The sequence below is a fragment of the Electrophorus electricus genome, chromosome 15 (assembly GCF_041902795.1).
Source record: "Electrophorus electricus isolate QZ-2024a chromosome 15, ASM4190279v1, whole genome shotgun sequence".
NCBI lineage: Eukaryota > Metazoa > Chordata > Actinopteri > Gymnotiformes > Gymnotidae > Electrophorus > Electrophorus electricus.
In genome coordinates, this window is record NC_137511.1 from 26,024,525 (window position 1) to 26,041,012 (window position 16,488).

Consider the following 16,488-nt stretch of genomic DNA (forward strand, 5'->3'; position numbering starts at 1 on the left):
GCCTCCGGTACACCGAGCAGAGTTGGTGTTCTTTTATATTACGTTTTACTCTCAAAACTCCTGGTGGGAAACTCCTGCAGCTTCTCCGTTAGCCATGTCTCTGCAATACTAATCAGATCTGGCAACAGAGCGTTTCAGCCCGGCCAAGAGCCGCTAGACAGCCGAGCCAGCCGGGGTGCGGAGGAGACCTGCCGGAGAGGCCAGCAGACGGAGCTGGACTGGCATGGGAAGGTGGGTGGGTGGTGGGGGGCAGTGTAAACAGGACGACAGGACAGTGACGCTCAGTGGACGTAAAGAGATACTGTGGGAGCTCAAATCTGGTTAGTGTGAGACACGACGAGCACAGCGTTGGCTCACAGCTGTCTCACGGCACAAAAATACTGCACAGCTCAACAGATCAGACCGCAGATATAATACTGTACAACACAGATCGGAGTCCAGTCCATCGTAAATGTGTGTGTGGGTGTGTGTATTTTTAAGTCTTCATCCCACTGAGTGGCTTTCATGAAATTTTTAGAAATTTGTTCTAAATATCAACCAACCACAATCATCAAAATTGCTCAAGCAGTTATTCCTAAAGGCCAAAAACATTAATCCAAATGTGAGAATCAGAGAGAGAATGTTCCAGTAGTGTTGTCCCAGTAGTGTTCAACTACAGATTCCACAACTACAGAAGTAATAAAAAAGCTTTTCCCCCTAAATATTATTAAAATAAGGGACGCAAATTCCCACAGCCATATGACAACTCTGCTCTGATGTGCTGACAGGCCGCACCTTTAACAGGGTTAGGGTTAGTGGCTGTTCTGGTGTGCTGACACACCGCACCTTTAACAGGGTTAGGGTTAGTGGCTGTTCTGGTGTGCTGACACACCAGATATTTAACAGGGTTAGGGTTAGTGGCCCTTCTGATGTGCTGACAGACCGCACCTTTAACAGTCTTGTCTGCTGAAGAGAGATGCCGTCTGCTTCCTGATGCTAAAACATTTCCTCCTGTTCTTATCCGCCTGCTCTCATATCTAATGACTGGCATTGAAGTATTGCCCCGCTGAGTTAAAGGTGGACAAACTCATCGCTCAGGCTTCCTGTGTGTGTGTATATGTGTGTGCACATGTGTGTGTGTGTGTATATGTGTGTGTGTGTGTGTGTGTGTGTGTGTGTGTGTGTGTGTGTGTGTGTGTTGCCAGGTAGTGGTACGTCGCTGTTTGTGTGTTCTCTGTTTAGTCCTGGACTGGAACCTCCCTGGAAACAGGTGATGGCCATTTCAGGTGATCTTTCTCACTTTCATGTGCCTCTTGACCGTGTCTCTCTGCAAACCCCTGCATTACCACCACAGCCTTCCCATAATGGAATGAATCAGTGTGAAATAACGTTGCCTCTATGAAACCTGCCAGTTATTCTCATTCATTAAACCGAAGTATGATTAACGTGCGGTCATGAGTGGACCTCGGTCTCCGTTACAGCGGCCGGAGCTGTTACAACGTCTCACTGCCGCTGACGGGTAAGAGGTACGAAAATGGATGTTTTAACGGTGGAATCCAACAACAAATTAAACGTACAAGCGATCTGTCCTGCTAATTGTGTATGCAGGGGTGCCTACCCATTGCAGATGACACGGGTGCATCGTACAGATGGTCCTCTAGCAGGCATGTTAGTAGCATTTCAATCCTCAGGGGTAAAGAAAGCTACAGGGATGACGAAGACCTTCTTTTTACTTACAAATCTTTTTTTTTCTCTTATGTTTGTTATATCTGAATTTATCTCAAGTTGCTTTAAGCTCCATCACTAAGAGCCATATTGGCTGGGTTCTCTTCGCCTCCCACGGTGCACTGTAGAGGTCCCTCTCCAGATTGCAGTAACCTTGTCTGATGCAGCCCACTGTAATCATGTCTCAGTTCGATCATTTCCTGTCAGGAAAAAAAATTATTAATAATAATAATAATAATAATAATAATAATAATTGTTTTTTCATTCGCGTGTCTTTCAAGCTTTTATCTAGACGATCAAACTGGTTTCAGTGGACATGCAGCGCCCCCTGCTGGTCGCTATACGCATGTGTTACGGGGCTAGAGGTTATAACCCCAGACAGTAAGAGTCTGCTGCCATCTAGTGGCGATGATAAGTATTACTGTGGGATGAGAAAAGGCGCTTTATTACCGACAAACTCGGCACCGTTATTAGCTCCGTTATTAGCGGACACGACGCACAAATCGAGATTAACAGCGAATGAAAGATGTGTGAACAGAAAACGCTGATTAGAAACGGGAAGCGGGTCTTTTGGTTTTATTCATTAACGGCAGAGTCCACCAGAGCTACGAGTCGTTAACGGTACGAAAGACTTGTTAAATCACGCCGTTATTCGCCGTTATTCGCCGTTATTCACCATTAACAGCATCGTTACCGTCAGTGTCCTACATAAGGATGTCCTCTCTTCACATAGCTCAATTCTGCAGCTTCTCATTCGGACTTTCCGGTCCACCTTAAAAAGCAACTGACGCCCGGATGAGGAGTTCCATGGCGTGAAAATATTACTCCCCTTAAACATCTTTAAAACGTTTCAGATCCATACTTGTCCTGCTGTTCTCAAAAAGCATATGGATTTATCGCACAAGAAGACGACAGCCAGAACAGACAGATGGGGATGGGAGAAGAGAACAGCAAATATGTATTTAGCCTTGAAACACAAAGATCTGAACTCAATATGACAAAAATATGGAAAGCAATAAATCACCCAGACATGATAAACTCACCTCTGAATTTTAGAAGGAATTTACAGGCCCACATCTCTGTTCCTACTGGCAGTTTAGCTTCCCACATCACCAAAACAAGGCATCAGAACATCAATCCCTAAACCAAACAGGGGGCCCAGGGATTATCGATATCTGGAGCCCAGGGATTATTGATAGCTGGAGCCCAGGGATGATTGATAGCTGGAGCCCAGGGATTATCGATATCTGGAGCCCAGGGATTATTGATAGCTGGAGCCCAGGGATGATTGATATCTGGAGTCCAGGGATTATTGATAGTTGGAGTCCAGGGATTATTGATACCTGGACTCCAGGGATTATTGATATCTGAAACCCAGGGATTATTGATAGCGGAAACCCAGGGATTATTGATATCTGGACTCCAGGGATGATTGATAGTTGGAGTCCAGGGATTATTGATAGTTGGAGCCCAGGGATTATTGATATCTTGAGTCCAGGGATTATTGATATCTGGAGTCCAGGGATTATTGATAGTTGAAGTCCAGTTACATTATCAAACAATGACTTGCATGCATTAAACATGCATTTACTGAGCTCATTGGTGAAGGCCAATCAGATTTTCTAAAAAATGAGCATATCTAGAGGTGCTTGTAGCAAACCCCTTCATTTTTAAAATACATTTTCAGGAAGCATTCAACACCACTGGGCATAAGTGCAAATGTTACAATTATTTTAATTTGACACTCTTCATTATCTGTAGCCACTCTGTACCAGAGACGTAAGAGCTCAGTTAATGTCCCTCTGGGGTTTGACGTAAGACTTCTGTATTTTCCCAGCTCCTCTGTCATTCCTGTTAACAGCGCAGCGTCTGAGTACCACAGTTAATCAAAGTCGATTTGGAGGGGAAAACTTAATGAAAAAGAGATAGTATATTCAGAACTGGTTGCTGACATTACTGTCCTTCTAGAGAATGTAAATACAGGCCCTAAGGGTTTGAAAATAATATCTGGTTTGAAATTAAATATTAATAAATGCAATATTTTAGAAATATCATATCAAAATATGTGTAATTCCTGTAACAATCCTGTAACAAAAAAAACGATCATTTATCTTGGCATCAAGATTACAAAGAATGCATAAGAATCCCGAAATCTAAACGTACCTCCAGATACTGTCAGGAAGAGATGTAACTCTCGGTCTCCAAGGACGGGTTTTACTGTCTGAAGCAGCCTTTCTCACGCGTATGTGTTCTCCCTTCTTACTTCATAAAGTTGGAGGGCTGCACTTTCTGTTTCAGTGCCCCTACATCAGTGGCTCACTACTAATCAAACCCCCTTAAGCAGCCCCCAATATTCATAATTTAAACAGAATTAACAAACAGAATTACGCCCCACAGCACTGCTTTATTTAGAATAACAGATACGTTTACATGTAAATGTAATGTAATCATCTGTTATAGACATGGACTGAACAACAGTAATGAAAGCTATAATAACAGATTAATAATTTCTAATCATATGTATATTCCATATGGTGTACAGTATCTACAGTGCTTCATCACTTCTAGATTTGTTATTGATTGTTATTGATTGGCACAAGGTTTGGCCCCTTTTTAATGAGTATATAAGAGATCATATATAAAATCGTTGATAAACAGTATCCCTGCTACAGCACTGTCTCAAAACATTACCCACAAGTGAAGGACACGTGTCATTTCTGCGGTAAATATGTTGAGCACATATTTTCTAACTGTACAGAAGGATGTTCAACAGCAACAATTTTACTACACTGAGTGCAACAAGGCACCTAATTTATAACGAATCTGTTTAGTTTCAAGTTCAAGTTTGGTTTATTTGTCACAGTATAACTCAGTGAAATGGTTGAGAGTGCTCTGTCCAAACTGAGGAAAAAGAAAAACAGGGGTGCATAGAGAAATATATATCTATATATATATGTACAAAAATATATTAACAATGTATGTACAATATATGTATATTATGTTTATATACACAATGTACAATGTATATATGGATATGTATATATGTATGTACACAATGTACAGTTCCATCTTGTAATTGAACATATTTACAGTTATATGTTACATGGTGGTGGTGGTCCCCACAGTTTATCAGTTTCCCTGATTCAGGGCCCGAATGACCTGTGGGAAGAAGCTCCTCTTCAGCCTCTCTGTCTTGGTCTTCAGGGAGCGAAAGCGCTTCCCTGACCTCAACAGAGAGAAGAGCCTATTGTTGGGATGGGTGGGGTCCTTCACAATCCCCCTGGCCTTGGTCTGGCACCGCTTGTAGTAGATGGTCTGCAGGTCAGGAAGTTCCGTATGAGTGATGCACTCTGCTGAACGCACCACCCTTTGGAGTGCTTGTCTGTCCTGCTTGGTGCTGTTCCCAAACCGGACTGTGATGTTCCCCGTGAGGATGCTCTCGATAGTGCAGGTGTAGAAGTTCCGCAGTACCTTGGAGGGCAGTCTGAAGTCTCTTAGGCGTCTGAGGTGGTAAAGACGCTGACAAGCCTTCTTTGCCAGGGAGTTGGTATGGCGGGACCAGGACAGGTCCTATGAGATGTGAACACCAAGGTACCTGAAACTATCTACTCTCTCCAGCGTGGTTCCATTGATCCTCACAGGTTGGTAATGCCGCTCCTGCTTTTTGCTGCAATCCACAATCAGCTCCTTTGTCTTACTGACGTTTAAGAGGAGATTGTTTTCCTGGCACCAGATTTCCAGGTATTTAATCTCCTCCAGGTAGGCCCTCTCATCGTTGTGCAAGATCAGGCCCATGACAACGGTGTCGTCAGCAAACTTGACAATGGTGTTAGAGCTGGAAGTGGCTGTGCAGTCGTAGGTGTACAGTGAGTAGAGCAGGGGGCTTAGGACACAACCCTGAGGAGCTCCAGTGCTGAGGGTGAGGGTGGATGAGGCGCAGTTGCCCACCCGTACTGATTGTGGTCTGTCTGTTAGGAAGTTGGAGATCCAGTCGCACAGGGATGTATGCAGTCCTAGATCCTCCAACTTAGTAGTGAGTAGGGAGGGGATGATGGTGTTAAATGCTGAACTGTAGTCGACAAATAGCATTTTAGCATAATTTCCCCTCCCTTCGTCCAGGTGGGTCAGTGTGGTGTGGAGCAGATGTGCAATTGCATCATCAGTGGAGCGGTTGTGGCGTTATGCAAACTGCAGTGGGTCCATGGAGGCTGGCAGTGAAGATGTGATGATCTCTGAATAGCTTTTCAAAGCACTTCATCACGACTGATGTGAGGGCAACAGGGCGGTAGTCACTGAGGTCGGAGGGTCGAGGTTTCTTCGGGACGGGGACGATGGTGGACCGCTTGAAGCTGGACGGTACGATACGGAGCGTCAGGGAGAGACTGAAGATGTCGGTGAATACCGGGGCTAGCTGATCTGCGCAGGCTTTGAGGACCCTCCCGCAGATGCCGTCTGGTCCCACCACCTTCCAGGTATTCACCCTTTTAAACACTCTCCTCACGTCACTCTCCGTGATGATGACGGGGCGCTGTTCTATGGTGGGCTCCGATAGTACCATTAGCACTAGCGCTGCTAGCATTAGCGCTGCTAGCACTAGCGCTGCTAGCACTAGCGCTGCTAGCATTAGCGCTGCTAGCACTAGCGCTGCTAGCACTAGCGCTGCTAGCACTAGCGCTACTAGCACTAGCGCTGCTAGCATTAGCGCTGCTAGCACTAGCGCTGCTAGCACTAGCGCTGCTAGCACTAGCGCTGCTAGCACTAGCGCTGCTAGCATTAGCGCTGCTAGCACTAGCGCTGCTAGCATTAGCGCTGCTAGCACTAGCGCTCCTGTAGTCCGTAGTCCCTGCCACAGGGATGCAGAGCCGCTCTGCTGGAACTGCGTGTCTAGTTCCTCCCGTAGCGCCGTTTATTATGAGTTATTTGGGTTTTTATTTGACAGTGACGTTCCCCTGTGGGATATTTGCTCTAGTGGCGAGTAAGCGGGTGTCGCAGTGTCTCGGAGGCGCCGCCAGGTGTCCCTCCTGGTTACCATAGAGACGAATAAGAGCGGCAGAACCGGAAGTCCCGCCCTTTCCCTCCGCGCTCGTACGGCTGTGTGAGTGTCTTATGTTCATGTCGCTAACGTAATCCACTAAATAGTGCTTAATCCGACCGTGTGTGGGGACATAAGCGCCTACATCGGGACATTAGATGTGTTAAGTTGGTGATACGTTGATTATTTGTCGGTTGCTGTGCACGGCGGCGTAATTAATAACGTGTTTTTGTCTGTCCGCGACAGGTTCCGGCTCGTCGTGTGAAATGGTAAGCGAGCGCGCCTCGTCCGTCCGTTAATCTGCGGCGCGGCGTTTGAGCGGGGCCGTTTAAGTGTGTTTCTTACGCCTGCTTTTTCTTCCCGCAGCCGCGCAAGATAGAAGAAATCAAAGATTTCCTGCTTACAGCGAGGAGGAAGGATGCGAAATGTAAGTGCGCCGCGCCGCCGAGACGGTTGCCGGTCGCGTAAAACCGAGCGTGGACGCGCAGTGGCTAGCGGAGCCACCGTGAGCCTGGAGTTTTGGGAGTCCAACCTGATACACAAGCTCGGGGGAACCCGTGATTGACGGCGTGCCCTCCCTCGGAGCACGGCCAGTTTTACGGTCCCGGGCTCCTGGTCGCGGTGGCGGCGTGCGTGCTCTGTGGTGTTGCTCGTAACCGTTTCTGAACCAAGTGCTTTTTGTCTTCGTCCAGCCGTCAAGATCAAGAAGAACAAGCAGAACGTGAAGTTTAAGGTCCGCTGCAGCAGGTACCTCTACACGCTGGTGATCACGGACAAGGAGAAGGCTGAGAAACTGAAGCAGTCCCTGCCGCCAGGTACGCTGCCTCTACACGGTCAGCGGTCCGGGGTTGTTTTGGGCTGGAGCCCCTGGACTGAGGGAGTCACCTTGTCAGAGGGTCCCTGAGTCGGGGAGAGCAGAGAGTACAGCTCATCACAGGTCACGGCAGTAGATATGAAGCCAGTGTTGGGGTTTGTGCAGATTATACACACACAGCTCATCACAGGTCACGGCAGTAGATATGAAGCCAGTGTTGGGGTTTGTGCAGGTTATACACACACAGCTCATCACAGGTCACGGCAGTAGATATGAAGCCAGTGTTGGGGTTTGTGCAGGTTATACACACAGCTCTTCACAGGTCACGGCAGTAGATATGAAGCCAGTGTTGGGGTTTGTGCAGGTTATACACACACAGCTCTTCACAGGTCACAGCAGTAGATATGAAGCCAGTGTTGGGGTTTGTGCAGATTATACACACACAGCTCTTCACAGGTCACAGCAGTAGATATGAAGCCAGTGTTGGGGTTTGTGCAGATTATACACATACAGAGCTCTTCACAGGTCACGGCAGTAGATATGAAGCTAGTGTTGGGGTTTGTGCTGATTATATACACACAGCTCTTCACAGGTCACGGCAGTAGATATGAAGCTAGTGTTGGGGTTTGTGCAGATTATACACACACAGCTCTTCACAGGTCACAGCAGTAGATATGAAGCCAGTGTTGGGGTTTGTGCAGATTATACACACACAGCTCTTCACAGGTCACAGCAGTAGATATGAAGCCAGTGTTGGGGTTTGTGCAGATTATACACATACAGAGCTCTTCACAGGTCACGGCAGTAGATATGAAGCTAGTGTTGGGGTTTGTGCTGATTATATACACACAGCTCTTCACAGGTCACGGCAGTAGATATGAAGCTAGTGTTGGGGTTTGTGCAGATTATACACATACAGCTCTTCACAGGTCACGGCAGTAGATATGAAGCCACTGTTGGGGTTTGTGCAGATTATACACATACAGAGCTCTTCACAGGTCACGGCAGTAGATATGAAGCTAGTGTTGGGGTTTGTGCAGATTATACACACACAGCTCTTCACAGGTCACGGCAGTAGACATGAAGCCAGTGTTGGGGTTTGTGCAGATTATACACACACACAGCTCTTCACAGGTCACGGCAGTAGACATGAAGCTAGTGTTGGGGTTTGTGCAGATTATACACATACAGCTCTTCACAGGTCACAGCAGTAGATATGAAGCCAGTGTTGGGGTTTGTGCAGATTATACACATACAGAGCTCTTCACAGGTCACGGCAGTAGATATGAAGCTAGTGTTGGGGTTTGTGCAGATTATACACACACAGCTCTTCCAGGTCACGGCAGTAGATATGAAGATAGTGTTGGGGTTTGTGCAGATTATACACACACAGAGCTCATCACAGGTCACAGCAGTAGACATGAAGCTAGTGTTGGGGTTTGTGCAGATTATACACATACAGCTCTTCCAGGTCACGGCAGTAGATATGAAGCTAGTGTTGGGGTTTGTGCAGATTATACACACACAGCTCTTCCAGGTCACGGCAGTAGATATGAAGATAGTGTTGGGGTTTGTGCAGATTATACACACACAGAGCTCATCACAGGTCACAGCAGTAGACATGAAGCTAGTGTTGGGGTTTGTGCAGATTATACACATACAGCTCTTCACAGGTCACGGCAGTAGATATGAAGCCAGTGTTGGGGTTTGTGCAGATTATACACACACAGCTCTTCCAGGTCACGGCAGTAGATATGAAGATAGTGTTGGGGTTTGTGCAGATTATACACACACAGCTCATCACAGGTCACAGCAGTAGACATGAAGCTAGTGTTGGGGTTTGTGCAGATTATACACATACAGCTCTTCACAGGTCACGGCAGTAGATATGAAGCCAGTGTTGGGGTTCGTGCAGATTATACACACACAGAGCTCATCACAGGTCACAGCAGTAGACATGAAGCCAGTGCTGGGGTTCGTGCGGGTTACACGCACCATGCGCTCGGTTGCTGCATCGGCTTTTCTGGGTGCAAGTTGTCCTGACACTCTGGGCTGGTTTTGTGCTCACGGTGTATTTACACACTTGCTAGAGCAACGTGCAGCCAAGTGCTGGGTTTCACCTCCCATGAACCTCGGTTCCACCGGCTCACCGACATGCCGCCTGCCCAGCTGTGCTGACTCTCTGTCCAAACCCTGTGTGCTCAGTGTCTGTCCTCTCGTTCCAGGTCTGGCTGTTAAGGAGCTGAAGTAGACGTCTCGCTTGTACAAAAAAATGTTGTAATAAAAACTTAAGAAAACCAAAAGGATTTCTGTTGGTCATTTCTGGCATTCGCTGTCTCCACTGCTTTTCTGTAGTGTGTATCGAGGACACAGCGCTGTTTTGAAGTAACTGCACCGAAGTGCTGTTTAGCAGTCTGCTGTGCTGTGCTGCACGCACCGATGCACCTGGTTCTGCTCATCAGGTTTAAGCGGGTGTGCTTAGAGCAGGGAGCTTGAGCCGAAAAGGGAGGTTTGTGTGAGGTGGGCAATACCGCTACGTGTCACGTGAAGTTCCTGTAAGTTACCTCCCTGGGTAACGTCCCAGTGCCAGACGCACACGCTGAAGGCCTTTGGTAAGTGCAGGGTGCAGGGGTTGATTCTTGCACTCGGGTGCCTGTATAGGGAGGAGTTTGGTTGGAGTCTTAATGGCTTTAATCAGCCAGGAGATGAGGGGAGAACCATGGCCACTCAGGGTACAGCGCTGGTGAGAAAAACGTGCAATGTGGGGTTTTTATTTTTATTTTTATTTTATTTTATTTTTTTTAGCAATGTATGTCGACCTTAATCAGGTGTGGGCGAGTCACTGGAGGGAAATACTAGAATAGCAGTTGTAGTTCATGCTTTGTCCACTGGGGGGGGCAAAGATCAATTTTCACTCCACACTTACTCGGCATGTTCATTTACATTCATCTTAAAATATAAACCCGTTTTATTTGAGTTTTTAATTAAGTAGTAAAGATAATGAGGTAATCCCTGCTGTGTGTCCTTGAGTGTGATGTGATTAACGTGACGGGTTCATTTCATGTGCAGATTGGTGCTTGCTAAAGTCACCAACCCCAGCCTGTCATGACGACGGTGATGCTGGGGTGTGTTGCACCAGAGCCAGCAGGCCAAACGTTGACCCAAGTCCTCCAACTGTCCGCCACAGGTGTGTAGTGGCTACTGGGAAGCGTGTGGTGTTTCCAGAGAACCGAACATCTCCGACAGCCTACGATGAAGGACCTCTGTCTGCACCTGGTTCTGGTGTTCTCTCTCTCTCAGTCTGTATTATACACTGGCCAAAAAAAAAAGTAGCACACTAATCTTTCCTTGGACCGCCTTTAGCTTTGATTAAGCACGCATTTGCTGCGGCATCGTTTCCACAAGCTTTTCCGCCGTCACGTTTATTTCTGGCCAGAGTTGCATTAATTCCCCCCCAGATCTTGTATTGATGATGGGAGATTTGGACCACTGCGCAAAGTCTTCTCCAGCACATGCCTGAGATTCTCAGTGGGGTTCAGGTCTGGACTCTGTGGTGGCCAGTCCATGTGTGAAAATGATGTCTCATGCTCCCTGATCCTCTCTCTCACAATTTGAGCCCAAGGAATCCTGGCATTGTCATCTTGGAATATGCCCGTGCCATCAGGGAAGAAAAAATCCATTGATGGAATAACCTGGTCGTTCAGTATATTCAGGTAGTCAGCTGACCTCACTCTTTGGGCACATAACGTTGCTGAACCTAGACCTGACCAACTGCAGAAACCCCAGATCATAGCACTGCCCCCACAGGCTTGTACGGTAGGCACTAGGCATGATGGGTGCATCACTTCAGCCGCCTCTCTTACCCTGATGCGCCCGTCATTCTGGAACAGGGTCAATCTGGACTCATCAGACCACATGACCTCCTTCCATTGCTCCAGAGTGCAATCTTTATGCTCCCTAGCAAATTGAAGCCATTTTTGCCGGTTAGCCTCACTGACGAGTGGTTTTCTTAAGGCTACACAGCTGTTTAGTCCCAATCCCTCGAGTTCCCTTCACACTGTGCGAGTGGAAATGCTCTTACTTTCACTATTAAACATATCCCTGAGTTCTACTGCTGTTTTTCTACGATTTGATTTCATGTTTGTTATCACCAATCACGGTCATTCAAGATTTTTTATGACCACATTTCTTCCTCAAAGATGATGTTTCCCTACTGTCTTTCCACTTTTTAGTAATGCGTCGGACAGTTCTTAACCCTATTTTAGTAGTTTCAGCAATCTCCTTAGATGTTTTCTCTGCTTGATGCATACCAATAATTTGACCCTTCTGAAACAGATTAACATCTTTTCCACGACCTCAGGATGTCTCTTTCCACATGGTTGTTTAACCAATGAGAAGCTACTCACTGCATCAGTTAGGGTTAAATAACTTGTTGCCAGCTGAAACATAATCACCCGTGCAGTAATTATCCAATGGGAGGCTCTTACCTATTTGCTTAGTTAATCCAGGTGGTGACGTTTTTTTGGGCTAGGCAGTGTATAAACAGTAGTATGTACATATAGGCAGTGGTGACTCAGTGTTGAAGGTACTGGACCAGTAACCAGAAGGTTACCAGTTCAAGTCCCACCACTGGTAGGTTTCCACTTGAACAAAACACTTAACCCTCAATTACTCAAGATGTGTTCAGTCATGATTGTAAGACACTTTGAATAAAAGCATCAGCTAAATGTCAAATGTATATATGAATATTTAGCTCAGTGAAAATGGAGAAGTTTGTGAGCTCCCACCGTGACCCAACATCCTGCCATGAGAACTTGTGTTGAACAGACTTCTGACTTTCGTCGTATCGGGTCGCAAACGGGTCATTACGCACTTTCGCCTTTTGAACGGTAGGCGGAGACGTGGTTTGGTTACCGTGTGGTTCTGTGTTTGTAACGCGTTATCCGGCCCGTGGCTCTGCGCGCACAGTGATCTTTGCGGAGCTCCGGTTTCGTTCGCGGTCGTGTCCCGTGCCCCTGATTCGTGCGCGCCCCCGTGCTCGCGAACGCGCGTGGCTATCGGTGCCCGTGGAGCTTCCGTGAGCGACCGCCGACTGCGCGAGAGCACGGTTGCGCCGGTTTAACGAGATAATCGGACATTTTCCGCGTGGGTGCCGCGGGGTTGGGAAGTGGGAGGACCCCGCTCGTGTTCCCGGAGCCTGGCTTTTGTCTGCAGGCGAGACACTGGAGAGCAACGTCCAAAACGCGAAGGAAACTCCCTGTTCTTGTTTCAGCTCCCGGGGAAAGTGTCCCGGTTCCGTCTGTGCGCCGCGGCTCTTGCGGACCGAGGATGTTACCGGAGCGCGTGGGCTACGTGCCCCCGTGCTGGGCGCACTGGCTCCATCACGTCCCCCACGTCAGTCTCCGGTTCCAGGCGGTTGACGACACGTTCAGACCCCAAGATGAAGACTACCAGCAGGTCAGTACCGGGCCAAGACCCCCGAAGACCCCGGGACCGGTTGTTGTTGTTTTTGGGTTTTTTGTTTTGTTTTGTTTTTTCAAAGGCCCGTTTCTGGGACATCCTGGAAAGGTATGAAGGTCCGCGTGGCTTCGTGTCCTCCCGTATAAATAAAAACGAATGCGATGAACGATGGTCTTACGTCTTCAAGTGAATTATGATGTTAAAATGACAGATGTGTCCGATAAGAAGCAGGCTAAGCCGCTTTTGGCTCCATGTCCCTGGACGCTTCTTTTCTCCAGGTGGCTTCAAATCTGCCCCCGGGCAGCATGTACGCGAGGAGCTCTCAACACGTTGAGGGTTTCTGTGTTGTAAAAGTTACGCCTGGTACACAACCTCACTTATCGGGTAACATTTAAAAGCTAAAGCCATGGTTGGCGGTGTGTAGGCAGAGTCCACGCAAAACTGCACAGGGGTAGTGGAGACTGGCTGAGTTGAAGGTTAAGGCTGATTTCCGCGGTTGTTGAGTTGCGGCAGAGCCGATGGTGGTTGTCTTACTCACTGGGGCCTCTCTACCCGCCGACACGGCAGGGTTCAGCTGTCTTACCTTTGTTTACTGTTTATTGGCCATACCAGTGCTACCTGTAGCGGAAATATTACAAGCGTAATAAAAATGTCTTTACATGTCATCTCTTGGAGACATCACAAAACAGGACTTTTCATTCAGAGGGCAGCAGTACACCTAGGCCTACCTAAGCGTGCATTTGGACTCAACCAGCAAGGACACGACTGTCTCATGGAGATCTCGCTGTTAAGAAGCCTTTTAACCATTAAAAGCAACACTGGTGTGTTATTCTGAGATGGGCTTCTTCGGACTGGTTGATTCCACACAAATGCGCGATATTGCTGTGCAGTGATCGTAGGTGTTGTAGACTAAAGGTGAGATTTGGGATTCCTATTTAAGGCCCCGCTGATGTCAGGGTGTTTCATGGATAGGCAGCACTGCATGTTGAAGGTGTGTGTGTGTGTGTGTGTGTGTGTGTGTGTGTGTGTGTGTGTGTGAGAGAGAGAGAGTGCACTGTGATGAAATATCACCCTGTGCTCATTTGCACCTTATAAACAAAACTTTGTGCGCTTCTTCCGGCCAGTTTAGCACGTGCTCTAAAAGTAAGACGTGACCAAAGTGGTGCTCGCGAGAGTCATTACTATCTGACTTCCTCCCCCTCCCGTGCTCTGTAACACCTCGGGCTTAGCCTACTTAAGTTTTCGTTTTGTCATGGCAACACTGTTTGAAATGAGGTCGCACACACGTGTGTGGGGGTAGGTGGGTGGGTATGTGTGTGTGTGTGGGTGGGTGGGTGTGTGGGCGTGCGGGTCATGTGCTTGCCTGTGAGTGGGTGTGCAGCTATCTGGGGTGGGCTCGGTCCTCTTTGTGATTCCCCCGATTCCTGCCGTAGTGTGACGGCCCACCGCTGGAAGAGTGCATATTATCCACCCAGCGGGGGTTTCACGGACGCTGCCGTTCGCGGGTCGCTACTGGCTCAGTACATGAGCGGAACCAGTGGGCTTGATCTTGGATTTCACTCTCCACTGTTGATACCGCCGGCCGAACATTTCACGTGCGAGCGTTAGCTGTCTTCCGCAGGCTTGTGTAACAGTACATGCAAACTACCAAATATGTACCTTCATAGCAATAACGATCGCTGATCTTTCACGGTCGTTTAATGAGAAATGTTAAAATATGCAAAGACCGTACCGAGGGTGAACTGAATGAACAGTCCACCCACGGGTTTTGTGCGGGTCTCCGTTCTGAATAACTTTTTGACATCTGTGTTTTAGCTGGCGTGTTCCTTTAAGATTAAGATTACATTGTTGTGTATTGTTTGCATTATGCACTGAATTTACACCATGCTTCCTTGTCTTTACTAGCTGTGGTGTTTGCACTGTGCAGGTGCTTCCCAGTGTGCACCCAGAGTCTCTCTGTCTGGAAATAGATCATGCCAGTCTGTTGAGCAGCTCACCTGGGATAACCAGAGCCAAGCACCGAGTCTGTACAAGCAACGTCCGTGTGGGCCCAGCGCACACAGCCTGGGCGCCAGCAATAGTCTGTAATCGATACTAAACTGTAATAGCGCGGCGGGTTTTCAGAACACAGTTCCACTGCTGGAGACGCTTCCCGGGGCCCACGGCAACATCACTGACAGGGAGCAGAGTACTATCTCGGGCAGCTCCCTCGGGAGCAGTGTGGGAACGTGTGTGTGAGAGAGCCGAGGGGTCTGGGAGGGCAGAGGTACCACTTCTCTTTAACACACCTGGCCCAGGTCATCCAGAGCATTCCAGCGACAAGATCAGGAGCAGCAGGTGTGTAACAGACCAGGGCAAACACCTGAGTGGGGCGGGGCCGTAACAGAGGTGTGTTGGACTGGGAAGAACAGTTATACAGGGTGGGGGTTATAATATTAATAATAATAATTATATAAAAAATTATTACATACATAATGATCATTATTTAGGGCTTCAAAAATCCAAGCGCACCTACCATTGATGAGATCATAACAGCACTGTAATACTGCGAACACAACACTAACGTCAAAACAGACTAGATAAGGTTAAAAACATTTCAGGTTGGATGTGAATTATAGAATTATAGTTCAGCCCCCTTACGTCTGAGAGGAGAGAATTCCAGAGGCAAGACGCAAATCTAGAAAATGCACAGACACTGAGTGTTTGTGTGTGCGTGCATCATCAGATGAATTCACTTGTACTCCCAGTTAGTTCGGTGTTTGTGTTATCCGAGATCACTGCAAAATTAGTCCCATAAGCAAAGCTTCGTGGCCTTTCTGAATAAATCTTTTATTATAATTATAATTTCTGTTTATCTGTATGGACAGTAATAATAGTGTGTGAAGAGGGTTCATATCTAGTCCTAATAATCCTTTAGTTTCCGCTTTTCTCTGATCTGATGGCGTGTCTGTACAGCGGAGTCGGAGTCATGGCGCTGGACTGTGGGGTCATGTGATCAGCCAGAACCGCATAGCTGGGTGACGGCAAACTTCCTGTCCTTCCGCTAAATCACGCAGCACACGTGATGGTGGGGGAGTTTGCCTCTTCCGAAATAGGAGCGCCGGTCTCGGATCTGTATCCGGGGTCACGGTGTCATGGGAAATGCTGTGTCGGAGAATGTAGATGGATTCAGAGCCTCTGTGAATCAGTTCCTTTCTGAGGGGCTTCCCAGGTCCCCGGTAGAACGGCTGCGTTACTGATATGAGATCACACACACACACTCACAGAAATCTGTCTGTTTGTTCTCCTGCACTGAGGAGTGTGTCTCTCCTCCATTTCCTCCTTCCCTGCTATGAGAAAGTTAAACTCCTCCCACCACCCCTCAGAGCCAAAGAAACAAGCAGGAAACATTACGTTGTTAGGTTATATCTGGGATCTTCTGTGCTGACGTCTCCCTGTTTCAGTGGGCCGCGGCCCCTAGCCTGGGATCGGTTGAGCT

The 16,488-nt window shown here is 47.7% G+C and overlaps 2 protein-coding genes across 6 annotated transcripts in view; both read left to right on the plus strand.

The window, feature by feature from the left end:
• Positions 1–6,673: 6,673 nt before the first annotated feature.
• On the plus strand, positions 6,674–9,853 carry rpl38 (ribosomal protein L38). Of its 2 annotated transcripts, XM_027033154.3 has the most exons (5): positions 6,674–6,799; positions 6,983–7,005; positions 7,103–7,163; positions 7,429–7,551; positions 9,776–9,853. In XM_027033154.3, the coding sequence occupies exons 2-5, from the start codon at positions 7,003–7,005 to the stop codon at positions 9,799–9,801; spliced, it is 213 nt and encodes a 70-aa protein (XP_026888955.1). In that variant the 5' UTR covers positions 6,674–6,799; positions 6,983–7,002; the 3' UTR covers positions 9,802–9,853. The 2 variants fall into 2 exon arrangements, with proteins under 2 accessions (XP_026888955.1, XP_081553957.1); XM_081697831.1 differs by lacking the exon at positions 6,674–6,799 and having other exon boundaries at positions 6,806–7,005.
• Positions 9,854–12,479: 2,626 nt separating this feature from the next.
• The window catches only part of ttyh2 (tweety family member 2), a 37,804-nt gene continuing 33,795 nt past the window's right edge, over positions 12,480–16,488 (plus strand). For 2 of the 4 annotated variants that reach the window (XM_035533773.2, XM_035533772.2), the window contains exon 1: positions 12,481–13,007. In XM_035533773.2, the coding sequence (XP_035389666.1) occupies positions 12,879–13,007 (129 nt within the window). In that variant the 5' untranslated portion in view covers positions 12,481–12,878. Of the gene's footprint in view, positions 13,008–16,488 lie in introns of all 4 variants that reach the window. The other 2 variants (XM_035533771.2, XM_035533774.2) reach the window with 2 other exon arrangements.